This window comes from Danio rerio, chromosome 13 (genome assembly GCF_052040795.2).
Source record: "Danio rerio strain M-AB ecotype USA chromosome 13, GRCz13ab, whole genome shotgun sequence".
Classification (NCBI taxonomy): domain Eukaryota; kingdom Metazoa; phylum Chordata; class Actinopteri; order Cypriniformes; family Danionidae; genus Danio; species Danio rerio.
In genome coordinates, this window is record NC_141033.1 from 15,117,863 (window position 1) to 15,145,531 (window position 27,669).

The 27,669-nt window shown below is 31.9% G+C and overlaps 2 protein-coding genes across 12 annotated transcripts in view; one reads left to right on the plus strand and one right to left on the minus strand.

Annotated features, from left to right (window-relative positions):
- Nucleotides 1-5,164: 5,164 nt before the first annotated feature.
- emx1 (empty spiracles homeobox 1) lies at nt 5,165-11,428 on the plus strand. The gene is given in 3 exon segments (NM_198144.2): nt 5,165-5,723; nt 7,665-7,849; nt 10,955-11,428. Coding segments are annotated over 3 exon segments (696 nt in total). The 5' UTR covers nt 5,165-5,380; the 3' UTR covers nt 11,123-11,428.
- Nucleotides 11,429-19,332: 7,904 nt separating this feature from the next.
- The window catches only part of sfxn5a (sideroflexin 5a), a 66,173-nt gene continuing 57,836 nt past the window's right edge, over nt 19,333-27,669 (minus strand). For 9 of the 11 annotated variants that reach the window (XM_087278111.1, XM_087278105.1, XM_087278113.1 and 6 more), the window contains one exon: nt 20,935-22,043. In XM_087278111.1, coding sequence (XP_087134237.1) covers nt 21,986-22,043 — 58 coding nt within the window. In that variant the 3' untranslated portion in view covers nt 20,935-21,985. 11 annotated transcript variants of the gene reach the window in all.

Below are 27,669 nucleotides of genomic sequence, written 5' to 3' on the forward strand. Positions count from 1 at the left end.
AATAAATATAATGATAATATTATATAATGATAATAGTAATAAAATAAAACGTATAATAATAATAATGATAACATAATAACAATAATAATAAAACTTGTAATAATAATAAATATAATAAAGTAAAACTTGTAATAATATAATAACAGTAATAATAATAATAATAATAAATATAATATAATAATAATATTAATAAAATAAAACGTAAAATAATAATAAACATAATAACAATATAATAATATTATTAAAATAATAATAATAATAATAATAATAATAATAAAGGTTTAAATGCTTTTAATTTGGCAATGTGCACTTTAAGACTGGCCTGCAAGTAAGTATTTTAACAGCAGCAAGTGTATAATTACATTGCATTTGCCTTCTGATGCTACACGAAGAAATACATTTGAAATAAATATAATCCTTGAATGTAAAATGACTATTGCAACACGTTGAGGTTATATAATGAAGCAAGCAGGTTAGGTTACTAAATTACACACTTTTATAGTCTCCTAAATAACCACTTTTGTCCTAAATAAAGAAAAAACAATGGCTACGTCCTATTAATATGTCCATAATATGCCTCTACAAAACAGTTTAAATCCAGTTTAATTGTATCACCACTAGATGGGAGCAGCGGACAGCAGGACAGGAGAGACATTTCTGCGTGAAAAAATGTCAACTGGCTTTTTTAATGAAAAAGTGAAACTACATTCTGAAGCTCGTTTGCTTTAAGCTATCATTGCAGTCATTTTAGTCTGTTAAAACAGAAAGATGTCTAAACAGAATGACAGACGAGGCATGACAGCTTGCTATACAAATGTAATGTATGATGAACCTAATAGTATTAACATTGTAACAGAATGCAGTTACATAAATATTTATAAATATTTTTATGTAATAACCCTTTAACTGCCCCATCAATAATGTTTTTTTTTTTTTTTTTTGATTTCATAACTCCTAATGTCGCTAGTTTACACACTCAATGCATTTTTCAACACATGTCATAATTTTTTTTAAATATCAGCCTCTACTAAACGGTAGATATGTCGGTTTTTGGAAAAAGTGCCAGAATTAATACATATACTATGAAAATCGGAAAATTAATATTATTATTATTATTATTATTATTATTATTATTATTATTATTATTAATTTTGAACACTAGACCAGCAATGCTGTGTGTGTACACCGTACTTTGAATGACTTTAACAGTCATTATTTAAAACAATCAAAATATGGTCAACCGTTCGGTAGAGCAGGCAGTAAAATGGTTAATGTATATTAAAAGTGCATACATAAATCTGAAATGTTTACATTAAAACAACATACATTTAATTGTAATAGGCTATAATATCAATTAAAAAAAATACATAATAAGTATTTTTGTACAATAATATATAATATTATACACAATATATTATATTGTTTTATATTATATTATACACAAACACATGAGATTAGTCAATACTGAGGCAAATCTAAAGCCAATCTAACAAAATGCTTTATGATAATGGTCCAAAAATAAGTACACCCAAATGTGTTAGAGAAAAATATTCACCAACTAAACTAAACTAAAATATATAAAAAATATTGTACAAATTTTGTAGCTTGTAAATTAAATGTATTATCTTTCTATTTCTTAAGATGTCCGACTAAAATATTATTTTAGTAAATATATCTGTTTAATAAATCTGCTTTGTTTAAGTGCACAAAAATATATATTACCTACCTATATTCAATGAAAAATTTGGAAAATATTAATTTTCACAATGGGCTGTACTCAATTATGCTGAACACTGTCTAATTGTTTTTAAAAAAGTATGTAAGAAGCCCATGCTTTGAATGAGTTGCATATCAAAAATCTAATCAAGCTTTTATATTCTATGGTTAAGTGAAGGCAGTGGCGCAGTACTGTCGCCTCACAACAAGAAGGTCACTGGGTCGCTGGTTCGAACCGCGGCTCAGTTGGCGTTTGTGTATGGAGTTTGCCTTCGCGTAGGTTTCCTCCGGGTGCTCCGGTTTCCCCCACAGTCTAAAGACATGTGGTACAGGTGAATTGGGTAGACCGTAGAGTCTGTGGATGAATGATCGAATGGTTAAGTGAATTGGTTCTTGGACAAGTCTTATTTTATCTGAAAATAGTTAACAAATCAAGAAAAAGCTCAATTTGTGCATGCATCCTTATTTCTTTTAGAGAAAGGTTTAAATCTGCCTCCCGTCCTCGTATTTCTCTCTCTCTCTCTCTCTCTCTCTCTCTCTCTCTCTCTCTCTCTCTCTCTCTCTCTCTCTCTCTCAGCATGGTAGTTTTTAATTCTGTGTTTGTGCAGATGGCTGGTTGCCCCATTAGCATTCATTACAGATTCCTTGAGCACTTAATTATGGAACAAGAGAGAAGAGTGGCAGACGGAAACATTGAGAGTCTCTCTCTCCCCCTCTCTCTCACTTCTGAACCTTTAGGTGCATGTATGGCAAAGTGAAGATCAATGAAAATGTTTTCAGAATGCCTGCATTACCATACATATCTTATTATTGATGTGCATGGGGAAATGTGAATTAAAATAGTTTCAAATAATGCAAATAATGATTCACTGCTCTTTTTGTGCAATACAATGAACCTGTTAGAATGGTTCAGCACAGTCTAAAAAAAATCTGATAATATGTACTGCCAGCTTAAATTCAGTTGTTCAATAATCAGGTTTTTTGACAAATGATAAAAGGTTTATAACTTTAACTTTAAGGTTTACAATTTAACTAAGCATAATTTGTTGTTAATTTAATGGCTAAGAACTGATAACAGTCTGTCTAGACTATTGTTTGAAAACAATAACATTGATTTTAAAATTAATAATGGACTATATTTACGAAAGTTTAAGCTGAACATTAGTTTGAGGTACAAAAGCTAATTGAAAAGCTAAAATCTAACTGCTTTATTGACAATATTAGGCATGTACATTAGGTTTACAATTTAACTAAGCATAATTTGGTGTTAATTTAATGGATAAAACTGATAACAGTCTGTCGAGACTATTGTTTGAAAACAATAACATTGATTTTAAAATTAATAATGGATAATATTTACGAAAGTTTAATCTGAACATTAGTTTGAGGTACAAAAGCTAATTGAAAAGCTAAAATCTAACTGCTTTATTGACAATATTAGGCATGTACATTAGGTTTACAATTTAACTAAGCATAATTTGGTGTTAATTTAATGGATAAAACTGATAACAGTCTGTCGAGACTATTGTTTGAAAACAATAACAATGATTTTAAAATTAATAATGGATAATATTTACGAAAGTTTAAGCTGAACATTAGTTTGAGGTACAAAAGCTAATTGAAAAGCTAAAATCTAACTGCTTTATTATTAGGCATGTACATTACGCAGAGTTATGTATAAATACATTTTCATTACGTCGTAAATGCAACGAAAAATTTACTTAATCTATTAATTTGGCTCAACGGCTAATAGCCTTCGAATAAAAAAGCGAGGCGCCGTCTAGTTTATTCCTTGGTGTAAAAGGGTCCGTCTTAAAGCATGACTGTGCGAAATTCACGGGTTTTTGCTTTCTAAATAGGCGCTCAACATGTTGTTCTGCCAACTGTAATGATTTTCTAATGCGCACTGGAGTTAACGAGCCTGTCAAACATTTAGCCTAATCATTACCTCTAAAAACACAAGATGAAACGGTCGCTGAACAGCCCCTCAAGATAAATATCGGCCTGTAAATTAATAGCGAGGCTGAGGTTTGTGAGGCATTTAGCTTAAAGCTTTCCCCGCAAATGTCAGCATGAAACTTATATCAAACCCTTGAGACGAAATAGTTTCAATTATTTACCCGCTGTGTCGTGTAAACCTCGTAATGTCGTCTCGTAGAGCCGAGCACTGACCGGGTGAGTGGTTGGAAACAGGTGCAGGAGGCCCATTCAGATCTTATCTAAGTGCAGCTCTGGAAACCATGCAGTCACCAAGTTAATAGATTACTGCGTAAACAGGTCAGCGAGTCCTCGTTATAACCAACAGGCTTTGGTTAAAGACTAAACGACGACAGTAATACGTTGGTACAGACGAAAAAAGTGGCATCGCTTTGGACGAATTGGGTCATTTAGGAAGGGTTGTGCCAGATCCGTGCCAGACTATTTTCCCCGGAATAAATTCGCATTATAATCAACAATCAATAAAAATAATCTAAAAAATAATAATATTGGCTATTATGATTATTATGAGGAAAAGGCAATTACTCATTAGTAACATAAAGTAGTATTATTGTTTCATAAATAAAGTGTGTTATCATTAGTAGGTTACTAACATAATAATAATAATAATAATAATAATAATAATAATAATAATGATGATGATGATAAAACAGTTTTATGTTGAATTATCTTAATTCATCAAGCTACTAAATTTGAATGGAATGCGAAAATAAATACCCACATCATGCATTATAAAGTAATTAAGGACAACACAGCATCTCTAGACGTCAAGAATAACCTATTCATATTTCACATTTGTTGCAGCTTAAATGTGGTTCTAGGTTCAGCCTATTTTTTATTTAGGTTCTTATAATTTTGTCCTCGATAAGCTATTCTTGTTAGGGTTTTGTTTCTCTCTTTCTCATACACTCACACACACAAACAGGCACAAAGATAAACACACAGCAAAGCAAAATATGCTATTTTGTGTTTTTTTTTAGGTTACAGCACTGTCATAATATAATTATGATATGATAATAATAATAATAATAATTAAAATATTTTTTTCTTGTTTTTTCTTTTTTCTTTCTTTCTTTTCTGTTTAAAAATATATAAAACACTCACTGCAATGTTTAGCTAAGAAAAGGCAAACCTTTTTGCTATAATCTAAACGCTTGACTGGAATGACCGCAGATTGTAGTCTACAAACTGAAGGCTCGCGTAGTGTTGGAAGTGTGACAAGGAAAATAGTTTTTTTATTATTATCTACTGTGTAGGAACTGACCTGTTGGAGGCACCCCTATTGAAGTGAATGATCAAACTAATAGTGTTCATTATCTGACCCAAATGAACAAAGGACCCGCCCACCCACCGGAGCTCCTTGCGCCAAGGGCTTTCATCCAATGAGTGCAAATCTGAAACGACACTGTGTAGCGTCCCTCAAATCCAAATCGATGCGTCTCCAGCTTCTATTCTCACTTTTCCTTTCGTGATTTATGGACACCACTGGATCGATGGATGGAATAATTGCCAGAAATAGGGCTCATTAAAATGTTATATATCTGACTTCACTACAATGTCCTTCTAATAAACAACTTCAAATATAGATCACTCCAGGAGATCTGAAAGGACGTGAAGGTGATCCTCTCTCAACAGCTGGACTCTTCTGGTCATACCGTCACGGACAATGTTCTCGGCAACGGGGAAGCGCTGTTTTACCATTGAGTCTCTGGTGGCGAAGGAAAGCCCCATTACACTAGAAGACCCTATTCGCCCAACCGCTCTAAGCTACTCGGCGCCCGCTGACAGTTTTCTTAACGGGTACCAAAGCCCCGCAGGCCGCGCGCTCTATCCAAACCCCGAGCTGGTGTTTTCGGAGACTGTGAACCATGCACCTCTCAGCATGCACCCACACCAGCTCGGCAGCGCACCCCTCCAGCACCCGCACTTCTTTGGCACGCAACATCGTGAACCACTGAATTTCTACCCTTGGGTCCTAAGGAACAGGTTTTTTGGACATCGGTTTCAAGGTAAGTATTTTTGTCAACGGATAATCCTGCCATGCAACACTGAACAACTTTTTTTTTTACCTAGTGACAAAATAAATAATAAAACTGCATTGCATGTACATGTAGATCATATTTTAGTGTTCGATAAAACTAAAATTGTGCATTACAAAGCACTGTGTCAAACTTAAAGGGGCGGTTCACCCAAAACTAAAAATTATATCATTATTAACCTATAAGCTTAGCTTGTCACATACCTGTTTGAGTTTTTTTTTTTTTTTGAACGCAAAATAAGTTTCTTTTTAAAATGCTAGAAACCTGGAACCAATGACTTCCAGCAGCAGGCTATTGTTTTCTTATTATGGAAGTCAATTGTTATATATTTTTAACATTTTTCAAAATAACTTATTTAGTGTTCAACAGAAAAAGGAAACACATAAAGGTATAGAACAATTTTAGGGTGAGTACATTTTAATTTTTGTGAGAACGATCCCTTTAATCCGAAATTCAGAAATGCTCGCTCGCGGCTGTACTACTGTGGAGCGGGATAACATTGATAGTTGGAGTTGTATTGGAAGACGCCGGATAAGCTGCAAGTGAAAATCACAAATGATATGCGTACAGCTTTAGCCGTGGCCTGAGGCGATACTTAATAGCTGGATACAGATTTAGACACACAAAAGCTCAATGTCAAACCTCATAAAATGAATGCATTATGTTCCTATAAGCTTATAATAGAAGGAGAACAGTTCCGATAACAGTAATTGCTTAATAGGGAATTCCGGATTTTCCACAAGATTGTGTTGTCTCTCCCGCTTACGGCAAAGAGAGAAAGACTATTCAGCCCTAAATCTATAGCCCTAAATTAAGTATTTTTCAGATTGTACAGTATTATAGGCTACTGTTTAATAATACATTGTTTTTACTTTATTATACTTAATTAGCTGGCCGTAATGTCTTAATTCTTTATGCCTACTTGTTATTTGAAATATTATCATTGCCACATCGCCTAAAACTATTAACAGATGATCTCCATACATCGGACATTCTTGTGTTCAAGCTGTTATTTGCACTGAATAATATGAAAGTAGCAATGCATAAACTGAAATAATGTAAAATCTTACTTTAAGGGTCAAATTCGGCTAAAATTGTTAATTGCCTAATTTAGCAAACAGTGATGACATTTAAACAAATATTTCATGGGAGTAAATGAGAAAAAAATGAATTCATTTGAACAAATGATTTGGTTAATTGTTATATTTGAAATCATTGGCATATTTAAAATCGACAGACACAGCACATTTTAATTAATTAATTAATCAATAAATAAGGCATCCAATCCAGCATCAGCTTAAAGGTTGCACTGCTAGTTGTTAGTGTTAAACTACGCAAATTACTCGGCTAATTAGTAACATTGCAGGCCATGGTGGACCATGACTATCGTTTGTTTTTAACACTTAAATTATTTGGACTTATGTTAAATGCTTAGGCATACAAATGAGCAAATACATCACAATATTATATATTTTTAAAATATTATGCCCTATAATTGACGTCTATCCAAGAAATAGGCTATTTGAAACGGTTTAATTCAGACATAAATAATGTGTGTCTATCCTTTTGTTTACCCTTATCGTTTCATTCAGTTCAGTTTCATTCAGACAAATCACTAAAATATAAGCCAGTGTTACAGAATTAGCCTAGGTGCAAAATCAAGCAAGCGATAATTAACCAACTCTCAAAAACCAAAACAAGTTGTGCTAAAGGTATTTTTTTTATTTTAAATTATTAAAAAACGCATAGTATACTATTTCTATTATAAATAAGAATAATAAAATAATAAGTAATTGCATACTGTATAGGGCTATATTTAAAAAAATAATTTATTCATGGGTTTCATAAACTTAACCAAGTTCTCATTTCAATAAAACTTGATTTGTATTGTTTATTGTTGTTATATCTTAGGTAATGATGTCTCCCAGGACACGCTGCTACTACACGGACCGTTCGCGAGGAAGCCTAAACGGATTCGCACCGCATTCTCGCCGTCTCAGCTGCTGCGCCTGGAACGCGCCTTCGAGAAAAACCATTATGTTGTCGGAGCGGAACGGAAACAGCTCGCAAACAGCCTCAGTTTATCCGAGACTCAGGTAAACATTGGAAATAGACAACAAACACACTTTCTGGCTGTATTTTTAAAGCACAAGTAAAATAGTTCCATGGGACACCACAGACACAAAGGTTATGCTATGGATATCCTTTGGTTATTTTTAAGAACAAACATAACATTAATATAGGCTATAAATCTTTTGCAACCACAATTTCTACAAAATGTCAGGTGAGCTATAACCATTGAATACTTTGGATAAGACGAATGATTGATACGTTTTTTTTCAGTGATAAATGTTGTACTGACAAGCTGTTGCTGTTGGCCTACAAAAATGTAAAACAACACTTGGACTGCTTGCTGAATTCAGAAACGGGCCAATATCAGATAATATCCGAGTCTGAGAGGCTCTGGCTGGCCATGTGTCAGATATTTGATGCGCTCTGTGATATAATTCAGGACAGGATCTCAAATGAATGATTAGTTGATTAGTTGATAGTAGTTCGAAAGACCCACTCCTTAATGACAAAGGTCCAGAATTTATCCCATACATGAGCTCATTTGTCTTATTTTGACTGCTATGCCATCATAAATAGATAAACTAGTCAATTGAAAAAGGCTTTAAGACCAAGCAAAATCCTATATAAAATGAATTAAAAAACTTATTTGGCTATTTTTGTTATCCATGAATTTTCAATTCAAATCAAATGTATTTTTTTACAAGAGAGACTAGATCAATTGTGCTCTTTTATTATTATGTTTTATTTTTTTTAATATTCAAATAGACAAATTCTGACTGAGGACAGTTGAATGTTCTGGGCTGCGTTTCCCAAAAGCATCGTAAGCCTAAGAAGTTCGTAGAAATGATCGTACGACTGATCTTAATATTACGGTCTGTTTCCCAAAAGCATCGTAACTTAAGTAGCACTTGAAAATCTTAGTGGATCTACGAGTGCTCTGGAGTAATCGTAAAGCCTTAAGTGCATCGTAAGGAGACAGAGTTATGAGGGCACCTGCTGGACAACCGGCAAATTGCACCTACAATTTACTTCTCTTCAAAGTCATTATTCATTTTATTTGTACGTATATCTCTATTCATTTATATTTTCGTCCTATTAGCAAATGCACATCAGGTGGGGATAATTAGGCTAAACTTTTCAAAAATAAATGTAAGAGCTTATTTATTTATTTATTTATTTACTTATTTATTTATTTTGATGTGAGATAAGCAATTTTTGATAAAGAAATTGATAAATAATTCTACTAAATTAAGGTTTCATATAAATATCGAAAATGATGCTGATGTCATTTCCGGCAAGGACTGTTAGAATTAGTTTTATGCGAGATTGGAGCAAGACAGTGTTTTTACAGTACGACATTTCCAGTTAATTTATGTTTTTAAACTGGCTCAAAAATATTTTTTTTATGTTATTCGAGTTGAATATACATTCACACAAGTAGAAGAAGAATTATATGGATTGCTATAACATGTGCAACAATAACGAGCCATTCTATAGCGTGACATTTCAGCACTTAACAAACGGATAGCGACTCCTAAGTTGCACTTAAAGCTGGGCTACGTGCAATTGTGTTAAGTGCATTTTTGGGAAACGCACGTGAAACAATAACGAACGTTCGCAAAATGACTCGTAGAAAACGCTCTTAAGTGCTAAGATCAATCGTTATCGGGAAACGCAGCCCTGGCCAGTTTGTAGGCTACAGCTACAATAGGCTACAGTTTTTTTTTTAATTTAAAACGTTAACATTCTTTTTTTTATGATTTATGATGTAATAAATTTGAACTTTAAAAAATTATTTATTCATTTTCTTTATTCTAAATGATTAGGAAAAAATTGCTAAAAATAGTGCTTAAAATGTCACTAAAATACAGTATTTAAATCTCAAGTGATTTTCTTGTCCCTCATTTTTTATGAGGTAAAGTCGCTAACCAAATTAATTTAATTTGATAGTAATCATTGCGACAATACCAAAAAGGTCCTTCACATAAGCAACACTTAAAATAAGGCTACAGCTTTTTGTGGAATCTACGGCTTCACGTTACATATTTTCTGGTGGAAAACAACAGATTTTTGATGTTTTTCAGAAAACATGTAAAGAAAAGGGTTTCTTTTAGTTCACTGAAAGGTTTCTTAGTGAAACAAAAATTTATTTATGACATGATTGTGAAAAAGAACATAAATTGGAATAGTTTTATTTATTTTTTATAGAGTTGCCCAGCCTATATTCGAATGAAATAAGTTATGTCGATAAGTAGGCGACATAATAAGTATAGTACATAATAGTAGTCAGTTATTTGTTCTGGTTTCTGTTTTGTGTTCGTTTTTTAATCGAAATAATTTTAAAAAATCTCACATAACAAAACTTACAATTCAAGTTTTAATTTACTCAAAACAGTTAAAACCCATATTATAATTTACGTAGGCTACACTTATGGCTGGTATTTATCCCCGTGTGATTTTGAAATTAATTAAAGCATCGGTTTCGCGACTTAGTATTAGGTCATCTTGTATTTTTTTTTTTTTTTTTAGCGCGGATTAAATTGAAAAAATAAATAAAATAAAAATGCTGGCAGCCTTTCCATCTTTTCTCACTAAGTTTTGAGTGTTTATTTTTTGTCTATCCTTATGCTTGCCTAACGTTGGACAGGATATAGGCACAGATGTCTTGAAATGTGTGAAATATGCTGTTGAACAAGTTTCTAATTTATTTATTACAGATACATTATTTGCCTTTCCTCTTTGGAAAAAAAGTATCTGAGGAATGTTAAAAATGACATTATCCTCAAAAGAAATTGTTCTTTTAGTTTGTGTTTCTTTGTTTGTATTCTGAAACAAAAGTAAACCTGGATGTATACGTTCGCATAGTAAACAAAAGCGAACTGTCTCGAACCGTGTCATAACGGCTGTTAATGGTTCGATCATTAGAAAAAAATGCATTTGAACTGTGTTGCAATGCAGTCTGTTTCGGTTTACCACTGGCGGGTTAAACTGCCTGTGTCAATCTGTACAGCCTTTACCCTATGTATGTACTACTATGTGCATATCAAATACTTACGTTTTCTCGTGAGATCAGGCTGGCATATCCTACTCACCAAAACACATTTGTGACGCTTTGTCCCGGTCTTCAGGTGAAAGTTTGGTTCCAGAACCGCAGGACCAAGTATAAGCGGCAGAAGCTGGAGGAAGAAGGCCCGGAGTGCACACAAAAGAAGAAAGGAAACCACCACATTAACCGCTGGAGGATTGCCACCAAACAGACCGGATCTGAGGACATAGATGTCATGTCTGATGCTTAAGACCAACCTAAACACTGCCCAAATGAACACACAAGACCAAGAAAAACACTATTTATTTAATGTTAGTCACGATATTTCAGATTCTAAACATTCACCTTCAAATAACAGCAGAGGACATGACCACGTAGCCTATGTGATACCTGAGTTGAGGATGAATTTAAACAGGTCAGCAAGTAACCCAGGACCCAACACTATAGCTGAATAACATGCCTCTTTTGGAGTTATCCAATGTTTGAGACATGCGACACCTGTAGGAAGAGAATAGCCTATATGCTTTTGCCACTTTTAGTTTTTTGAAAATACATATTAAAAAGTAAAAAAAAATATTCTCACAACATATTATTTAAAATTGAGCTCTTTTTGTGTTGTTTATTTGGGTTCCACATTATATTAGGTGTCTTTAACTATTGCTTCTAGACTATTAATTTGGTTAGGTATTCTTTGCACCACTGACTGACGTAAGTATAAAAATATAGTTTTACAAACAGTTTTGAGTATTAAATCATAGCATATTTTACATTATAATGATAACTAATAATAAAATAAAACAGCTGGAATTATTTTAAAACTGTTTTCCCGCCGATGAACAACAAAACCATTGTCAGCCAATCCGAATCCATCTTGATTTAAGAAACCCATAAAGCGCCAGACAACAAAACAACTTATAACATACATCATCTTCTGTTGTGGATAGATTTCCCCATAAAGTTTTTGGTCAGATTGGCTTAGAAATCCTTTTATGGCGTCAAAAAATGTGTAAAATATAGGCTACAAATAACCCAACCATTATGGATCATAATTTGAGAGATGAAACAATAACAATTGTCCTATTCTATTTCCCGTTTTTTATTTTTAATTTCCATAACTTCTGAGAATTTAAAAAGAGTCAGATGTCGATAAATAATGTAATAGCTGTTATTATGCTAATATATGATTGGATTGCCTCTTGTTATGGTTATGAAATAATAATAAGCAGGAAGTGTTTATAGGCCAATGACATCATCACGTTAAATTGGTTTATAATAAAATTAAATTAAGAAATATGTTAAACAAATAGCTAAATAAAAAAATAAATAAACAAACAAACAACTCTAGCTGTTCTCCATGTTTGAAGCAAATTCGGTGCAAAACAACCCCACATTTTTTTTATTGTACAATAATTAAAGCTTTAAGTACAGCTATGGGGTTATAATTAGGGTTTAGTTTAAAGAATAGTAGATGTAAACTATAACAAAAACATAGTGTTCCCATTAATTACTATTATCAATAATTTGAAAAACAATACCCTAGCTGGCATTGAGGTGGAAAACAGTTAAGGTTAAAGACAGTTTTAGTGTTATGGCTATAGGTTAAAAGTGTGTAAAGTGTCAAGGTTGGTGTTGCTTTAGGAATATTAATAACAATACATAGGTATTTTAAAGTACAATAAATGTACTGTATCAATCAATCAATTTAAATGTTAGCACAAAGTTGATGACACATAATATACAGTGGATCCAAACTTTGCTTCAATGGACATTTTATTAATTTCAAAACTGCTGACTAAAATGAAGTTCCATATGCTTTAAGATACGCTGATGTGATTGGTCCAGTTTTGTTGTTATTGTAATAATTATTTGAAATGACAGTAGCAACTATAGATTGAAATAATTTAAGTGGCGAGGAATCAGCTTACCAGCTAGTTTCAACATGAGCCATCCTGAACCCACAGCATAGAGGCAAGGGTGTATGTGTCAGTGTAAATACTGGTTTCTGTATCTAAAAGAGTGTATAGGCTTGAGTGTTTGTGTGAGAGAGGGAGAGAGTGATTTGAGTGCTGTCATTCAGTAGGCCTAACGAGTAAATACAGGTTGATGTATGCCGGTTTCTCTGTAAGAGCTCCTTGATAAAAGAGCTCATTTATAGTGTTCATTCACCTAATTTTCAAGAAAAAAAAACGATCAAAGTGTCCACAATTAATAAAGATGTTTAGGAGACAAACCTCATTATTTGTTTACACTTTGTCATATAAACATTTCTTTTTACTTTAGTGATTTTAAATGACTATTTTCATTTTTAAAACGGTCGCACATACTAATACAAACTTGGCTATTTTCCCGTCACCTCAGTACATCAACTTCCTGTCAAAAGAAACAGAGGAAGATCGTGTTAACTGCACCCGCAGGAGACCTTTGACCTCAACATCTGACCCTGAGTCTGCAGTGTGAGCAAGTGTTGTGAGAGTGAAACGCGCAGACTGATGACACCCAAGTATCACTTTCAAGTACGACAGGAGCATACTGAGACAAGGTGAAAAACATTGTTTTGGTGGGCTTTGTTTTGAGGCCATCAGATATTCAATCCGCTGTGCAGGTGCACACATCACATCCTCCCCAGCTTTACATCACACATTCCAGACATTCCCCATCAGCACAGAACAGTACAGAGACAGAGGAAAAAAAATATAGTTTCTAAGATTAAAGGCCAAGTTTGAAGCCCAAATAGTCCAGTTTGAACCCAGGATTCACCCTCTCTCCCTGGACTTGCAGTCCGAACCCCAGAGGGCCCCCTATCACAATTATTATCATAAAAACACAATTGAAAACAACTCTTAAAAAATGCTGAGTTCCACATAATTCCTTCATGTTGTCCCAACTCAATTGGTTAACTCAATGGGTAACTCCATTAAGTTAACTTAGTTGTTTTTACAAATGTAAGTATATTGAACATAACACAAGTTGTTTAAAAAAAAAAAACTAAAAAAATGTTTATTCAGCTCATTTTAAATAAGCAGTTTAAACAATAAGCAAAAAACGACAAAAAAAAAAAACATATTTGAGTGAATAACATTACAAAGCAATGATATGTACCGGAATAATGTTTAAGTCATGCAAAGATAGAATAACTATGCTGATGTTGTCTTATAACTATGCTACACAACTATTAAAACTAATGGTGCAAAAAAAGTTTTTATCCGCTGATGAACAATTGAAATTGACGACCAATCAGAATGGTTTAATTAGATTAAAAAATGAAAGCAGGAGAAAATAAAAAATTGTTTTTGTGCATTGGTTCAGGCAATAAAATAGTTATTGTTATAGAAATCTGTATTTTAAGGTATTTACTTAAACTGCTCTGAAAATTCTGGGTTGTTTCAACTCAACCTTTGTCAAATATGGATAATTCAGTTAAATATTCAGTTGTAACACTTTAAGTTGTCCTTGATCCATGTACTTACTATAGTGATAATTGCATGCAACTAACACTCATCCTAAGCCTATAGCCCAGTACACCTAGATACATAATGTTACTTGGCTGTTAAATGAGTTAGTAATACAGTAACAAAGACACCTTAAAATAAAGTGTAACATATTCAGTTAACAAAAACCCAACTGTTTGGTTTGTCGCTATTTGACCTAACATTTGGTTGAAACAACCCAGTATTTTTGTACCTACACTGTAAACAATGTTGGGTTCTACACAATTCCTTCATGTCACAACACAAATAAAAAAAAAGTAAATTATGATTTAACTACACTCATTTCAGTTGATAAAGTGGACTGTTGGGTTTTACAGTGTACTGACAAAATTTTGTGAATTGACAATAAAAAAAAATCAAGGTGTCTCAAGAAAATCTTAATAATAGTGTTGTTTCAGCTCATTTTGAATAAGTAGTTTGTATAAGCAGCAAAAAAACTTTTATTTATTATTATTAATTTTTTTAGTGTAATAAAGTACTGGGCTACAGAAGGCAATTACATGGATTAAAAAGATACATGAATAAAACTATTCTGACATTGTTTACTCACTCTTTACTTGTTTCAAACATGTTTGAGGATACAACAAGTTAGTGCATTTTATATACAAAAGGAAATATTTTAAACAATTTTGGAAATTGGTAGCCATGAACTTCGATATTTTTTTTGCTTACACTTTATTTTGGTTTAGTGTAACTCTTCAGTTACTGAGCCATTTTAATTAATTATACGTACTTATTATGTAGTTATATAGGGTATGCTGGTTAGGTTTAGTTTCATGGGATGGATGTGATTTTCCAACTACGCATGCATGTCAATAACAATTTCCAAAATTCTTCAAAATATTTTCTTTTGTGTTTAACAGAGAAAAGAACTAAAACTGATATGGAACAACTTAAGTGTAAGTAAATGGAGAGTCAATTTTTATTTTAGCGTGAACTAACCGATTAAAACAGCGGCACATGTTTATGTTGTGTATTGGACATTAATTTAGCTACTAAATCTAAATAATTTAAATAAATTTTCATCCAACAGAAATCTTCATAATTACTACTTTAAGATGTGAATAGAGCTTTAGAACTTGGAATGATACAAACGTTGATAAAACCCCTTTAAAATACTGAGGCAATAAAGTTGCAATATGCAGACATTGTGATATTGTATGTTGGTATGAAGGTTAATATTGTTATCTTTATACAGTAGTTCTCATGTTTGGTGAGAACGGGCCTTACGAATTGTGTATTTTGATGTGTGTGATAGCACAAACTGTAGCTGAACTGTCTAGGTGAAAATTATTTGTTAATTTTAGTATTTTAACAGTAAAAGACTGCTCAGAAAAATATAAAAAGCTGTTAATTGGTATCTGGTATAATTTCTTTTCCTGTATATACAGTATGGCAATATGTAGATTTACTGGAGCCTTTCATGTAATTTATAGTGAATAAAAACTGTGTGTAGAGTTTTTATAAGTGAAAAAGCACGAGCCATATTATAAGAAAACATGTATTTACATTCAGAGAAATCTTTGTGATGGTTTTTGAATAACAGTTTCTTAGATATTTCTTATCAGTTATGTTACGTGCAGGTTATTATTTGAAATTTTTTGTTGTAAAACATTTTTTTGTATTGCGATACAATATGATACCCTACAGCTATTAATATTTAAATATGCTTATCTTTATAACAGTCTTTTTATCAGCTACTTGTACTTCAATTCAGCACATTGCTTTCTCCTAACACTCTGTGAAGTGTGTTGAAGTCAGAATTATTAGCGCCTAAATTATTAGCCCCCGTTTATTTTTTTCCCTAATTTTAATGAAGAGAAGATTTTTTCAGCCCATTTCTAAACATATTAGTTTTAGTAATTTATATCTAAATCTAACTGATTTCTTTTATCTTTGCTGTGATCACAGTACATAATATTTTACTGTATATTTTTCAAAACACTATACAGCTTAAAGTGACATTTAAAGGCTTAACTAGGTTAAGGTTAACTAGGCAGGTTAGCGTAATTAGGCAAGTTATTGTATATCAATGGTTTGTTCTATAAATATATATAAAGGGCTAATAATTTTGACATTAAAATGATTTAAAAAAAATAAAATTGCTTTTATTCTAGCCAACATAAAACAAATAAGACTTTCTCCAGAAGAAAAATCATTAGCAAACATACTGTGAAAATGTCCCTGTTCTGTTAAACAATATTTGGGGAATATTTTAAAAAGAAACAAAAATTCAAAGGGTGGCTAATAATTCTGACTTCAATAGTATATGGTAAAACATTTTTTAAAACAGTACTTTAGTAAAACAATAACATTTCAGTTATGGGATTATACATTTTTATGGCAATTTAGGTTTACATGTTGTCCCAAAACAAATCAATTAAGTTAACTTAATTGTTATTTTTGAAATGTAAGTGAATTGAACATAAAACAACGAAGATGCCCCCCAAAAAACTTAAGAATTATGTTATTGCAACTCATTTTAAATAGTTCGATAAGTAGTTAAAGGAGTAGTTTGAACCACTGAAAAAGTAAAGCATTATTTTTATTTTAAGTTAATTTACAGTAACTTAAAATATGTTAAAATACAGTCATAAATTCAACAGTTCTGTGTAAATCATTTCAGAGAACAAGATAAATTGTTAATGTGTTTGTAGAATAACAAAAATTTTCAACTGAAGAAGTTTATTTGCCAAGCAAATACACATGCTTAAGATATTGACATTGATTTTCTACTTGACTGTTTCAAATATGGTTTCAATATTGCTTAACATTTTGGTTTTGATACGATATGTTAACTCTTTAAACAATTCTAAAAGCGCATCAAATTTAAGCAATTAAAAAAAGTTTAATTTCTAATCTGTCTGCTTTGTCTATTACTAATTAAAATATGTACAATTCACATTGTAATTGGAAAGTTATTTACATACAATCATGTTGTATATTTAGTAATTATTAATTATAATAAATTTAACTTTTTCACTGTAAATGACAAATTTACAGCGTTTACAGTAAAATTGTAAAGTAACACTTGATTTCAAGATATGCTTATTACATGTTCCAGGTACATCAATAATCACTATAAATTATGCATAATTACATGCAAATAACCATAATCCTAACCCTCATCGCAATCCCTAACCATATACACTCAAAAAATACATTTTTCTTCTTGTTCAAACTACTTATTTAAAATTAGCTGAAACAGCACAATCCTTGAGATTTTTTTTGACCAACTCAATTGTTTTATGTGCAATCCAATCGATTTGTGTTAAAGCAACATGAATGTATTGTGTGGAACCCTGTATTGTTTTTTACAGTGTAGTAAGTACATGTAATTAATTACTTAATATTACTCTGTAGTTAAATTGGTAACACTTCAATTTAGGGAGACATATTAACATTCCATAAACTTACTATAGTAAATTACAATGAATTATGCATAATTACATGTAATTAAACTTAACCTATGTCAACCCCAGTCATACAGTTGTATAAGTACAAGCAAACTCTAAAGTAAAACATAGCACAGCCTAATGTTTTTATGTTCAATCCACATAAATTTGTAAAAATGAATAAGGTAACTTTCATGTTGCAGGTATTAAAAACTTTTAAAAAATATGATATACCATTCTTAAGGTATTTGTAAAGTTCTTTGAAGTTTTTTTTTCATGAATTGTATGTAAAGAAATCTGTTTTTGAAACTAATGAAGACAACAGAAGTCAATGATTGATTTGAAATATAACATGTTTACTGTTTCAAAATATTATAAATGTTTCCTAAAATGAATTATATTGTGCTCAATGGAGGGAAAAGTTGTTGTTTTTATAAGACATTCATTTTAGAGCAGTTATCACAATACCGTGATAGCTTGAAACCATGATATTTTTATCCAAGGTTATTATACCGCAAGAAACTTATATCCGGCCTATGCCTAGTGGGAAGCCAAGAATTAATTAGTGTACACAATGTTGGTTATCATTAGTTAATGTTAACTCACAGTGCATTAACTAAAGTTAACAAGCAGGAATTTGGATTTTAATAATACATTAGTAACTGTTAAGCTGTGATTATTAAATTATGTACAAGCATTGTTCATTTTTAGTGTATTATACCATTAACAAATGAAACCTTTACTGCAACTGAACATTACTGAAAACATTATTGAATATTATAAATGACTGAATATTACAAATAAATAAAGAAATATATAAATAAAGAAAAAGTAAATAAATAAAAAAATATCTATACTACTTATTTAAATAATTATAAAGTTTTTGCGGGGACAACTTTATTGTTTTATGCTCAATCAAATTAAACTTATAAAATATAAAGATTGAAAACAAGCTTTTTTTTTAACAAGCATGTGTTTTATGAATATAACACATTAAAACAAGATTTTAAAGGAACCAGTACTGAAGTAAATATACCAACACTGGAACAAACACATTAATTTTAAAGAATTTTCACTTAACCGTCATCAATTTTCTTATTTGATTTTCTCTAAATATAATCATATTTTCGTGTTTTTGGGCATAACTTGTTTTGTTTGTGGTCCTCACTGCCTTTCTGACTTTCATATGAAATTAAGACTGAACTACTGTATATTGATCTTGGTTTTTGAACTTGAAGCAAAAGGCTGATAGGAAAGACAAGAAAGAAGGAGCACTAATGTTACCCTCATTAATCCGGTCATGTGCATGTTGTGCAAATGTTTCTTGCACGGTTAATGATTCTGCATGCGGCTTCATGTCAAGTCTCTCCTCACGACTGCCCACTGTGATCTGTTTCTGTGACGAGCAGGTAAAAAACACACAGGTCCACTCCCACCATCTGATAAAAACACAAGCTTACAGGAATCATTTTACGGCCCCAGCAACAGAACTTAAACATATCCAAAGGAAAAAGCAGAGATACAATCTCAGAGAAACATTTGAACAAATATTAAGAAAGAAAGAAGAAAGCACAATGTGCACAATGTCCATTTATTAACTACGATCATGATCTTTTAAAGCATTTCTTTGTAATTTTGTGAACAAAGCAAAATGGAAAACATTTCATTTTATTGTACCCTAGAGTGTGTGTACTTACTGCAATAGGTTGTGTGCAAACAAGGTGATAACCAACATCAAAAAATGAAAAGAAAAAAAAAAACTAAAATAATTGTCTACTAAACTTCTTATTAAAACAATTTAGCATTTCTTTTCTTCTAAGGCTTTTTTCCAATCTAAGTGTTTGATTAAATAGTGATTTAATTACATCTAAATAAACCTGGTATTGTGTATAACTACTATTCTTAAGGTTTTAATGGACCATTCTTTCTTATTTAGTACATCACTTTGGATGAAGTCCTCAGCTAAATGCATAAATGCAAATGTGATATGTATAAAGTGCTCAGCATAATTGAGTACACCCCATTTTGTAAATGAATATTTCTATCAATTTCTCAGTGAATGAAGCCAATGTATTTTGATGCATTTAAACAAAACTGATTAATTGAACAGACATATTTATAATTTTTTTTAAATTAAATTCAAGCAAAATATTGTAAAACAAATTACAACCTACAAAATTTCAACTAAATTTTATTTATTTTTTGCTTCTCTTGATTTTTCCTCTTTTTAAAATTTGTATTCAATATTATTCTGTAACATAAATTTGGGTATACTAAATTTTGAACAGTTAATGTAAGTTATTTTGTTAGATAAGCTCCAGATTTGGCTTCAGTAAAAAAAATAAAAAATAAAAAAATAATCTAAATATTCAAATGTTTCAAACAGTGTTGTTTTATATTTCTGTTCATTTTTATTTTTAATTACTCATAATTCATAAAAGGCAGTACAAGCATTCTAAGATGCAACATTTATCATATCTATTTAATATAAATTAATTAAATTCATTTTTAAAAATGTAATATCAAAATATTAATTCATTGTTTGTTATCATATTATTCATTACATTTTTTTAAACATTCAATCATTTTAAACAATGTTGATTTGTGTTTATTTTTATTTTTTTTATAAATCCACTTATACTTTCATACACACTACCAGTCAAAAGTTTGTAGTCAGTTTTATACTTTTTCATGTTTTTTTTTTAAGAAAATAATTATGTTCATTAAGGAGGCATTTATTAAATATGTATATTAATATTAGTGTGATTTCCGAAGAATCATGTGACTCTGAAGACTGGAGTATTGATGCTGAAAATTCATCTTTAAAATCACTGGAATAAATTATTAACTTAAATTATAAACTACTTTTAAACAGTTATTTTATAGTGCAATGACATTTCACAACTTTAGAATTTGTACTGTATTATTGAAAATATATATTTTTTTAATATTTAAAAATATATATTTTTAAATAAATGCAGTTTTGTTTAGCAGGATAAGCTTATTTTAAATCATTAAAATATCCTACTGACCCCAAACTTTTGACCAGTTGTGCAAATCAGTACCGGTATTGTAAAATGTAACATTTATCATATCTATTTCATATGAAATTATTAATAACAATAAACACTTACATTAAAAAAAAATCATTCACTGTTTTAAACACACAGAGAAAGGTGTTGAGCTGAAAAATTTGTGTTTATATTTCTGAAGAAGGTGAAACAGAAAATATAATGCAATTACTCAACGAGTGCAGATCATGACCTTTTAAGTTATTCTGTTTATAAGATTAAAGCACGAAAATCTAATAATTCAGGAGCGCAGTGCATATACTTCACAACACTGTAAAACCTGAAAAGTTAAGGTATCTTAAAACCATTTGAGGGAACCGATTGCAACAAACCATTTAAGTTCAAAAACTAATCCTATTGAGTACTGTGAACCTAATCCATTTGACTAAATAAAGCAATTTGAGCACAGTAAACCCCAACAAATGAAGTGAACTCAAACCAACTGAGTACTGTAAAACCCAATAAGTTAAGGCAACTCAACAGTCTGAGAAAACCGATGGCTACAAACCACTCAAGTTAAAAAATTAATCTATACGAGTACTATGAACTTACTCCTTTAGGTTTGAAGTAATGAGGTATTTAATTAACTCATTACCTTCAACACTGATTTACTGAGTTCAAAATTATTTCCAAATGAGTAGAATTAACTTTCAGTACATTTTGAGTTCACTAAACTCATTTCATTTAATACAGTTGACAGTTGGATTTTACAGTGTACTGAAAAAAAAATAAAACAAAACATTCTATCTTAATTTGATGTTTGTAAATGTACTTTAAGAAAATAACATAAAGCCAGATAAATTCTGTGTACAATATTAATTAAATGTGCTTAAGATATCCAAACATTTTTACACAATTATTATTATTATCAATAGTACATAAATTAGCAAATATAAAAGAATAATGGGGAAATTAAAAAAATAAACCTTTTTTGCTCTAAATACACTAAAAGCCTCTATTTGCCAAGTACATGGAAATCCTATGATTAGCAGTGGTGTGAGTCTCTTTGTGAGGCTGAGAGAGGATTCACGCACAGCAGGAACAATCCAGCAAGAAGCAATCAAACACTGTAATAACACTTTGCATTTTACCATCAGGGAAAAATACATTAGTTGGCAGATGTCCAGCATTTTAACTGGTTAAAGACCCTTGTTGTAGGTTAGGATCTGGCAGTGTGTAGCAGCAGAGATCTCCGGCTCCAGCTCCGATACGTGAATCTGTCAGACAGAGAGAAGGTGAGGTCAGAACACACAAGAGAGGAAACATTTCATGGGCTTTTCAGGTCTGCTTTTCTCAAAACCATCACTAGCCAACTGTATTTGTAAGTTTCACTTTTACCAATATATTTCAGTGATTTGGTGTTTCCTGTATAGTATATCATTTGCATGTCAGCTGTGTCAAAAACATGTATGGCTGGAGTTACAGCTCTTGACCTGAGGTTAGAAGAATAGTTTCTTTTTAACGTGACATACAGTATAGAGCCAATAGATTTTGCAAACGACTGAATAAGCGGGCTAAAATGAAGATCTACAGTTGAGTTGTTGTTTGTTTTAAAGCTCTTGTTTTTGTTGTTACCTTAAAGATCTCCTTACCCTTTGGCCAATTACTAAAACTTTTAAGATCTACTGACAAGGCTTTTTTATTTGTCCCTCAGTCCTGTTTAAAACGAAGGGCGCTATTTTGACGATCCATGCCCAAAGTGCACAGCACAGGGCGCAAACACATTCAGGGCGTGTCAGAATCCACTTCTGCTAATATAAGGACGAAAAAAATCCGCTTTGCGCCGTGGCGCATGGTCTAAAGGGTTGATCTTATTTTCTTTATGAGTTATGGATGTGTTTTGAGAATAAACCAATCAGAATCTCATCTCCCATTCCCTTTAGGATCCAGTTGCGTTGCACCATATCGCATTTGCTATTTACATGACGACTTTGTAAGTGGAGTGTTTCACTAGCAAGAAAACAGCTAAACAGAGCATCTACAGCACGAGAATGAGAGATAAGGCCTCTAATTCTCTACTTTCACTTTCGCTCTCGTGGATAGGGAAACCTTGTATGCACAGATATCAATTAGCCTATAAATAATTAATTTAGCTTTTTAAGCGCAAAGATTTGTTTCAAAACTATTTCTAAATTTAGATCTAATCTCCAGCAAACAAATAAATGAACAATAATAACGAAGCGTGGTCAAAAAACTGAGTTATATCCTAATACAAATGCGGTGCCAAAATGGTCTGAAACCTGACAGGTGGACAAATCTAAGCTTGTTTTTAATAAAAACAAAAATAAATATGGATACTAATAATAATAATAATAATAATAATAATAATAATAATAATAATAATAATAATAATAATAATAATAACATTATACAAAAGCAATTTGTCACGAATAAACTGAAAAAGCTCCCCGAAATGAAGAATGAAAGCATGGTTTTTATATTTATGTAGAAAATAATATGTTTTGTAAAGACTGGATGACCAACAATTTTCTTCTCTTAAACTCCGACAAAACAGAATTATTACTTATTGGGCCTAAATCTTGCACACAGCAGATCTCGCAACTCAATTTACAATTAGAAGGATACAAAGTTAGCTTTAGCTCTACTATAAAAGATTTGGGTGTCATATTTGACAGCAATCTAACTTTTAAAAACCATATATCCCATGTCACAAAAACTGCCTTCTTTCATCTGAGAAATATCGCTAAATTACGAAATATGCTATCCATCTCAGATGCAGAAAAGCTAGTCCATGCTTTTATGACTTCGAGACTGGATTACTGTAATGCTCTATTTGCTGGCTGCCCAGCATCCTCTATTAACAAACTTCAATTAGTACAAAATGCAGCAGCCAGAGTTCTGACCAGGTCTAGAAAATATGATCATATAACCCCAATTTTATCCTCCCTACACTGGCTGCCTGTTAAGTTTCGTATTGAATTTAAAATATTACTTCTCACCTATAAAGCTCTAAATAATCTAGCTCCTGTTTATCTAACCAACCTTCTGTCTCGCTACAAACCAACTCGCTCTTTAAGATCTCAAAATTCAGGGCTTCTGGTAGTACCTAGAATAGCAAAATCAAGTAAAGGAGGTCGAGCCTTCTCTTTCATGGCTCCTACACTCTGGAATAGCTTTCCTGATAACGTCCGAGGCTCAGACACACTCTCCCAGTTCAAAACTAGATTAAAGACCTATCTGTTTAGTAAAGCATACACTCAATGCATCACCTAGCGGGTTCCACACTGGCTTCTACATCTTGCTTATATACACTATGAACAGCAGCTACGCTAATTATTCTCTTTATTCTCTATTTTCACCTGGGGATACTCATCCCGAGGTCCTCAGATTATGCGGAGTCACTGATTGGATCCAAGACCAGCGACGTGATGATCCCAAGGATTCCATATCCGGGACCAGGCCATATCCTGAGCTGCTGCTGCGCTGATGGTCGTGGGGAGTGGAGAACATGAGTCTGATTCCAGCGACGCTCCAGGGACAGACGAGTCTTCGCTGAGGCCATCTTCCAGCCTAAACCACGACAAAGGAAGTTCTGCACAAGACTTTTGGCCAGCGGAGAAATTAAAATGGTCGTGCCCAACTGAGTCTGGTTCTCTCAAGGTTTTTTTTCTCCACTCCCATCAGGTGAAGTTTTTTTTCCCTCTCCGCTGTCGCCACTGCCTCGCATGGTTCAGGATTGGTAGAGCTACGCATCGATGAATTGGCTCTTCAGTGTTTGAACTCTCAGTAATGATTAAATCACACTGGACTGAGCTAAACTGAACTGAACTGAACTTAAACACTAAAACCTGAACCACACTGTTCCAGTTACTGAACCACACTGTTCCAGTTACTATGACCATTTATGTGAAGCTGCTTTGACACAATCTACATTGTAAAAGCGCTATACAAATAAAGCTGAATTGAATTGAATGTTTAATTATTTAAAGTATACTATATATATATATATATATATATATATATATATATATATATATATATATATATATATATATATATATATATATATCCTATATATATCCTTAATATTTTAATTCTTTTTCATATGTAAAGATATTTGCGTATTGCTCTACATCTTGTGTGTATTAAGCAGTGTGTAAGCGAGGCACACAACTAACACGCTCTGTGCTGGACAATAGACCGCCTTTGTTCTGGTCTATTAAAAAATATACTATAGTTTCTCAGAATAGCAACAGGCTGGCAATGCGCCTCAACACATCTTTCTTTTTAGACCAGAACGCCTATAGGCGCACATATGAGCGCAAATGCATCTGCTATTTAAATAGCATGGCACAAAACGTCAAAACGACTCTTGCACCAAGCTGAAACTAGCAAACAACAATTGTGCCGCGCCTTGCGCTACATTGCGCTGGGTGTATGATAAGGCCCTATAGGTAACAGAGATTTGTCAGTCACTGGCCCTCATCTATGGAACCAGATGCCCTAGATTATAGCTTCCATTACTAAATCAAGGTTGAAAACATATTTTGTATCTTTAGCATTTTAATGGTATTCTCTTTGGTGTTTTATTGTTTGTCTTGTCCATCTTGTTTAATTCTTTTACTAAAACCTTTGGCAAGCTATGTTTACTACATTAATGCATTTCACTTACTTAAACCTTAGTTGCAGGTGTTTATTAGTTTAGTTTATAACAATTACAAGAATCATTGGAAAGATTTTTCAAATATTTCCCAAGTGCTGCTTAACAGAGAGATTTTTTCCAACACATTTTTTAACATACTAGTTTTAATATTCACAATAAAAAAAACTTATTCGCCATGATGACAAGTTTGTAATATGTTTTCATATTTTTAATTAATTCATAAAGTCATTGGACAACTGGGTTTTTTTCTGTAGTTAATCTGAAAATAGTTTTTTTAATGTAAATGTGTTTATTTCATTCAAAATAAAAACCCAGAAAAAAAAAATACAGCAAACACTGTTAAAAAATCTCTTCGCCCTGTTAAACATTACGGTAAAACTTTATAATAACTACACACTATGAATCATCTATTGAGCATAAGCAAATAGTTAATTTATTATCTGTTAAGCTTTAACTCAATAATTAATGTTAGTAAAAGCTTTATAAATACAGCTAAACACGGTGTAAATTCTTCACTTATAAGCACATTTTAATGTGCTTAATGATTGTATTTTCATATCTTGTGAATGATTAGTTTTTTATTACTTTTTACTTAAGTACTGCATTAAATACAAACTAGTTATTTAAGAAAAGCTGGGGCTATTTTAAGATAATTCAAAATGCACAAGTAAATGATTAGGAAATTATTCAAATTAACATTCATATATCCAATTATTCAGGCATATAGTAATAGTTAATTTGTATGTTAATAAATGCTTTATTAGGTCAACTTCATCCAGTTATGTGACCTAATCTAAAGTGAGGACTATTAATGCTTTATGAATCTCTTATAAATAACTATTAAAGGCTCAGTATTCTAAACAGGAAAAAAGAAAATAAATTACTTTATAAATGTCTATTCAAAGACACACAAATAAAACCAAATCAAATGAAAAATAAATCTTAGCAGTCTTATGTAAAATAAAATTACTGTGCAGTTTAAACTTTGCTAAATAACATTAAACTATTGTGTCAATATATATTAATATTTTTAAATTATTATACTGTTGTTGTTTCATTTAATTGTATTTCTTTCTAATTGTATTTTGACACTCCTGTAATTCAGCAATGTTTAAACTTTACAGTAATTTTATTTTTTAGATTTGATACTGAGCCTTTAATTGTCATTTATTCACAAAACTGCATGAAGTAAAGTAATAAAGCATTAATTAACATACATAGTAACCATTACTATATGTCTGATTAATAAAAAGTATAAATTTTGATTTTTTTCACTGCAAAAAAAAAAAAGGCAACAATCTTAAGGAACTTTTTTGAGTTTACTCAGCTTAAATCAAGTCAAGTGCAGTAATTGTTGAGTCAACTTGAAAGTTGAAAGTTGAGTCAATTCAAAAATGTCCTGAAGTTTGTTGCCTTAAAATTTTGAGTTGAGTCAACTTTTATTTTACCGTGAGTCATTTATTAAGATTTGCAAATAGTGAATTAAATATTTGTTAAGCATTAACTCTACGTTAACAGACGTTAATAAGCAGTTTACAACTGCAGATACAATTGCTTTATTCATGACTTATAAGCACACATATAATGTTCTCAATGATTGTATAGCTACTGATTAATTAATTCATTCATTAATTCATTAATTATCTTTTTGGCTTAATCCCCTTGTTAATCCGGGGTCGCCTCAGCGGAATGAACTGCCAACTTGACCTTCCAGCCGCAACCCATTTCTGGGAAACATCCACACACACTCATTCACACTCATTCACGATGGACAATTTAGCTGTACCGCATTCACCTGTACCGCATGTCTTTGGACTGTGGGGGAAACAGGAGCACTTGGCGAAAAACCTAAGGGCATGCAGGAAGAACATGCAAACTCCAAGCTGAGGCTTGAACCAGCAACCTTCTTGCTGTGAGGCGACAGCACTACCTACTGCGCAACTGCATCGCCACAGATTAATTCTTCATTACAAATTTTTTTAAGTACTGCATCATTTACGAACCAGTTATTTGAGAGAAGTTCCTGGTTTTTAAAGATTATTCAAAATGAGTTCATTCATTCATTCATTTTCTTGTTGGCTTAGTCCCTTTACTAATCCGGGGTTGCCACAGTGGAATGAACTGCCAACTTATCCAGCACATTTTTAACGCAGCAGATGCCCTTCCAGCCGCAACCCATCTCTAGGAAACATCCACACACACACACACACACACACACA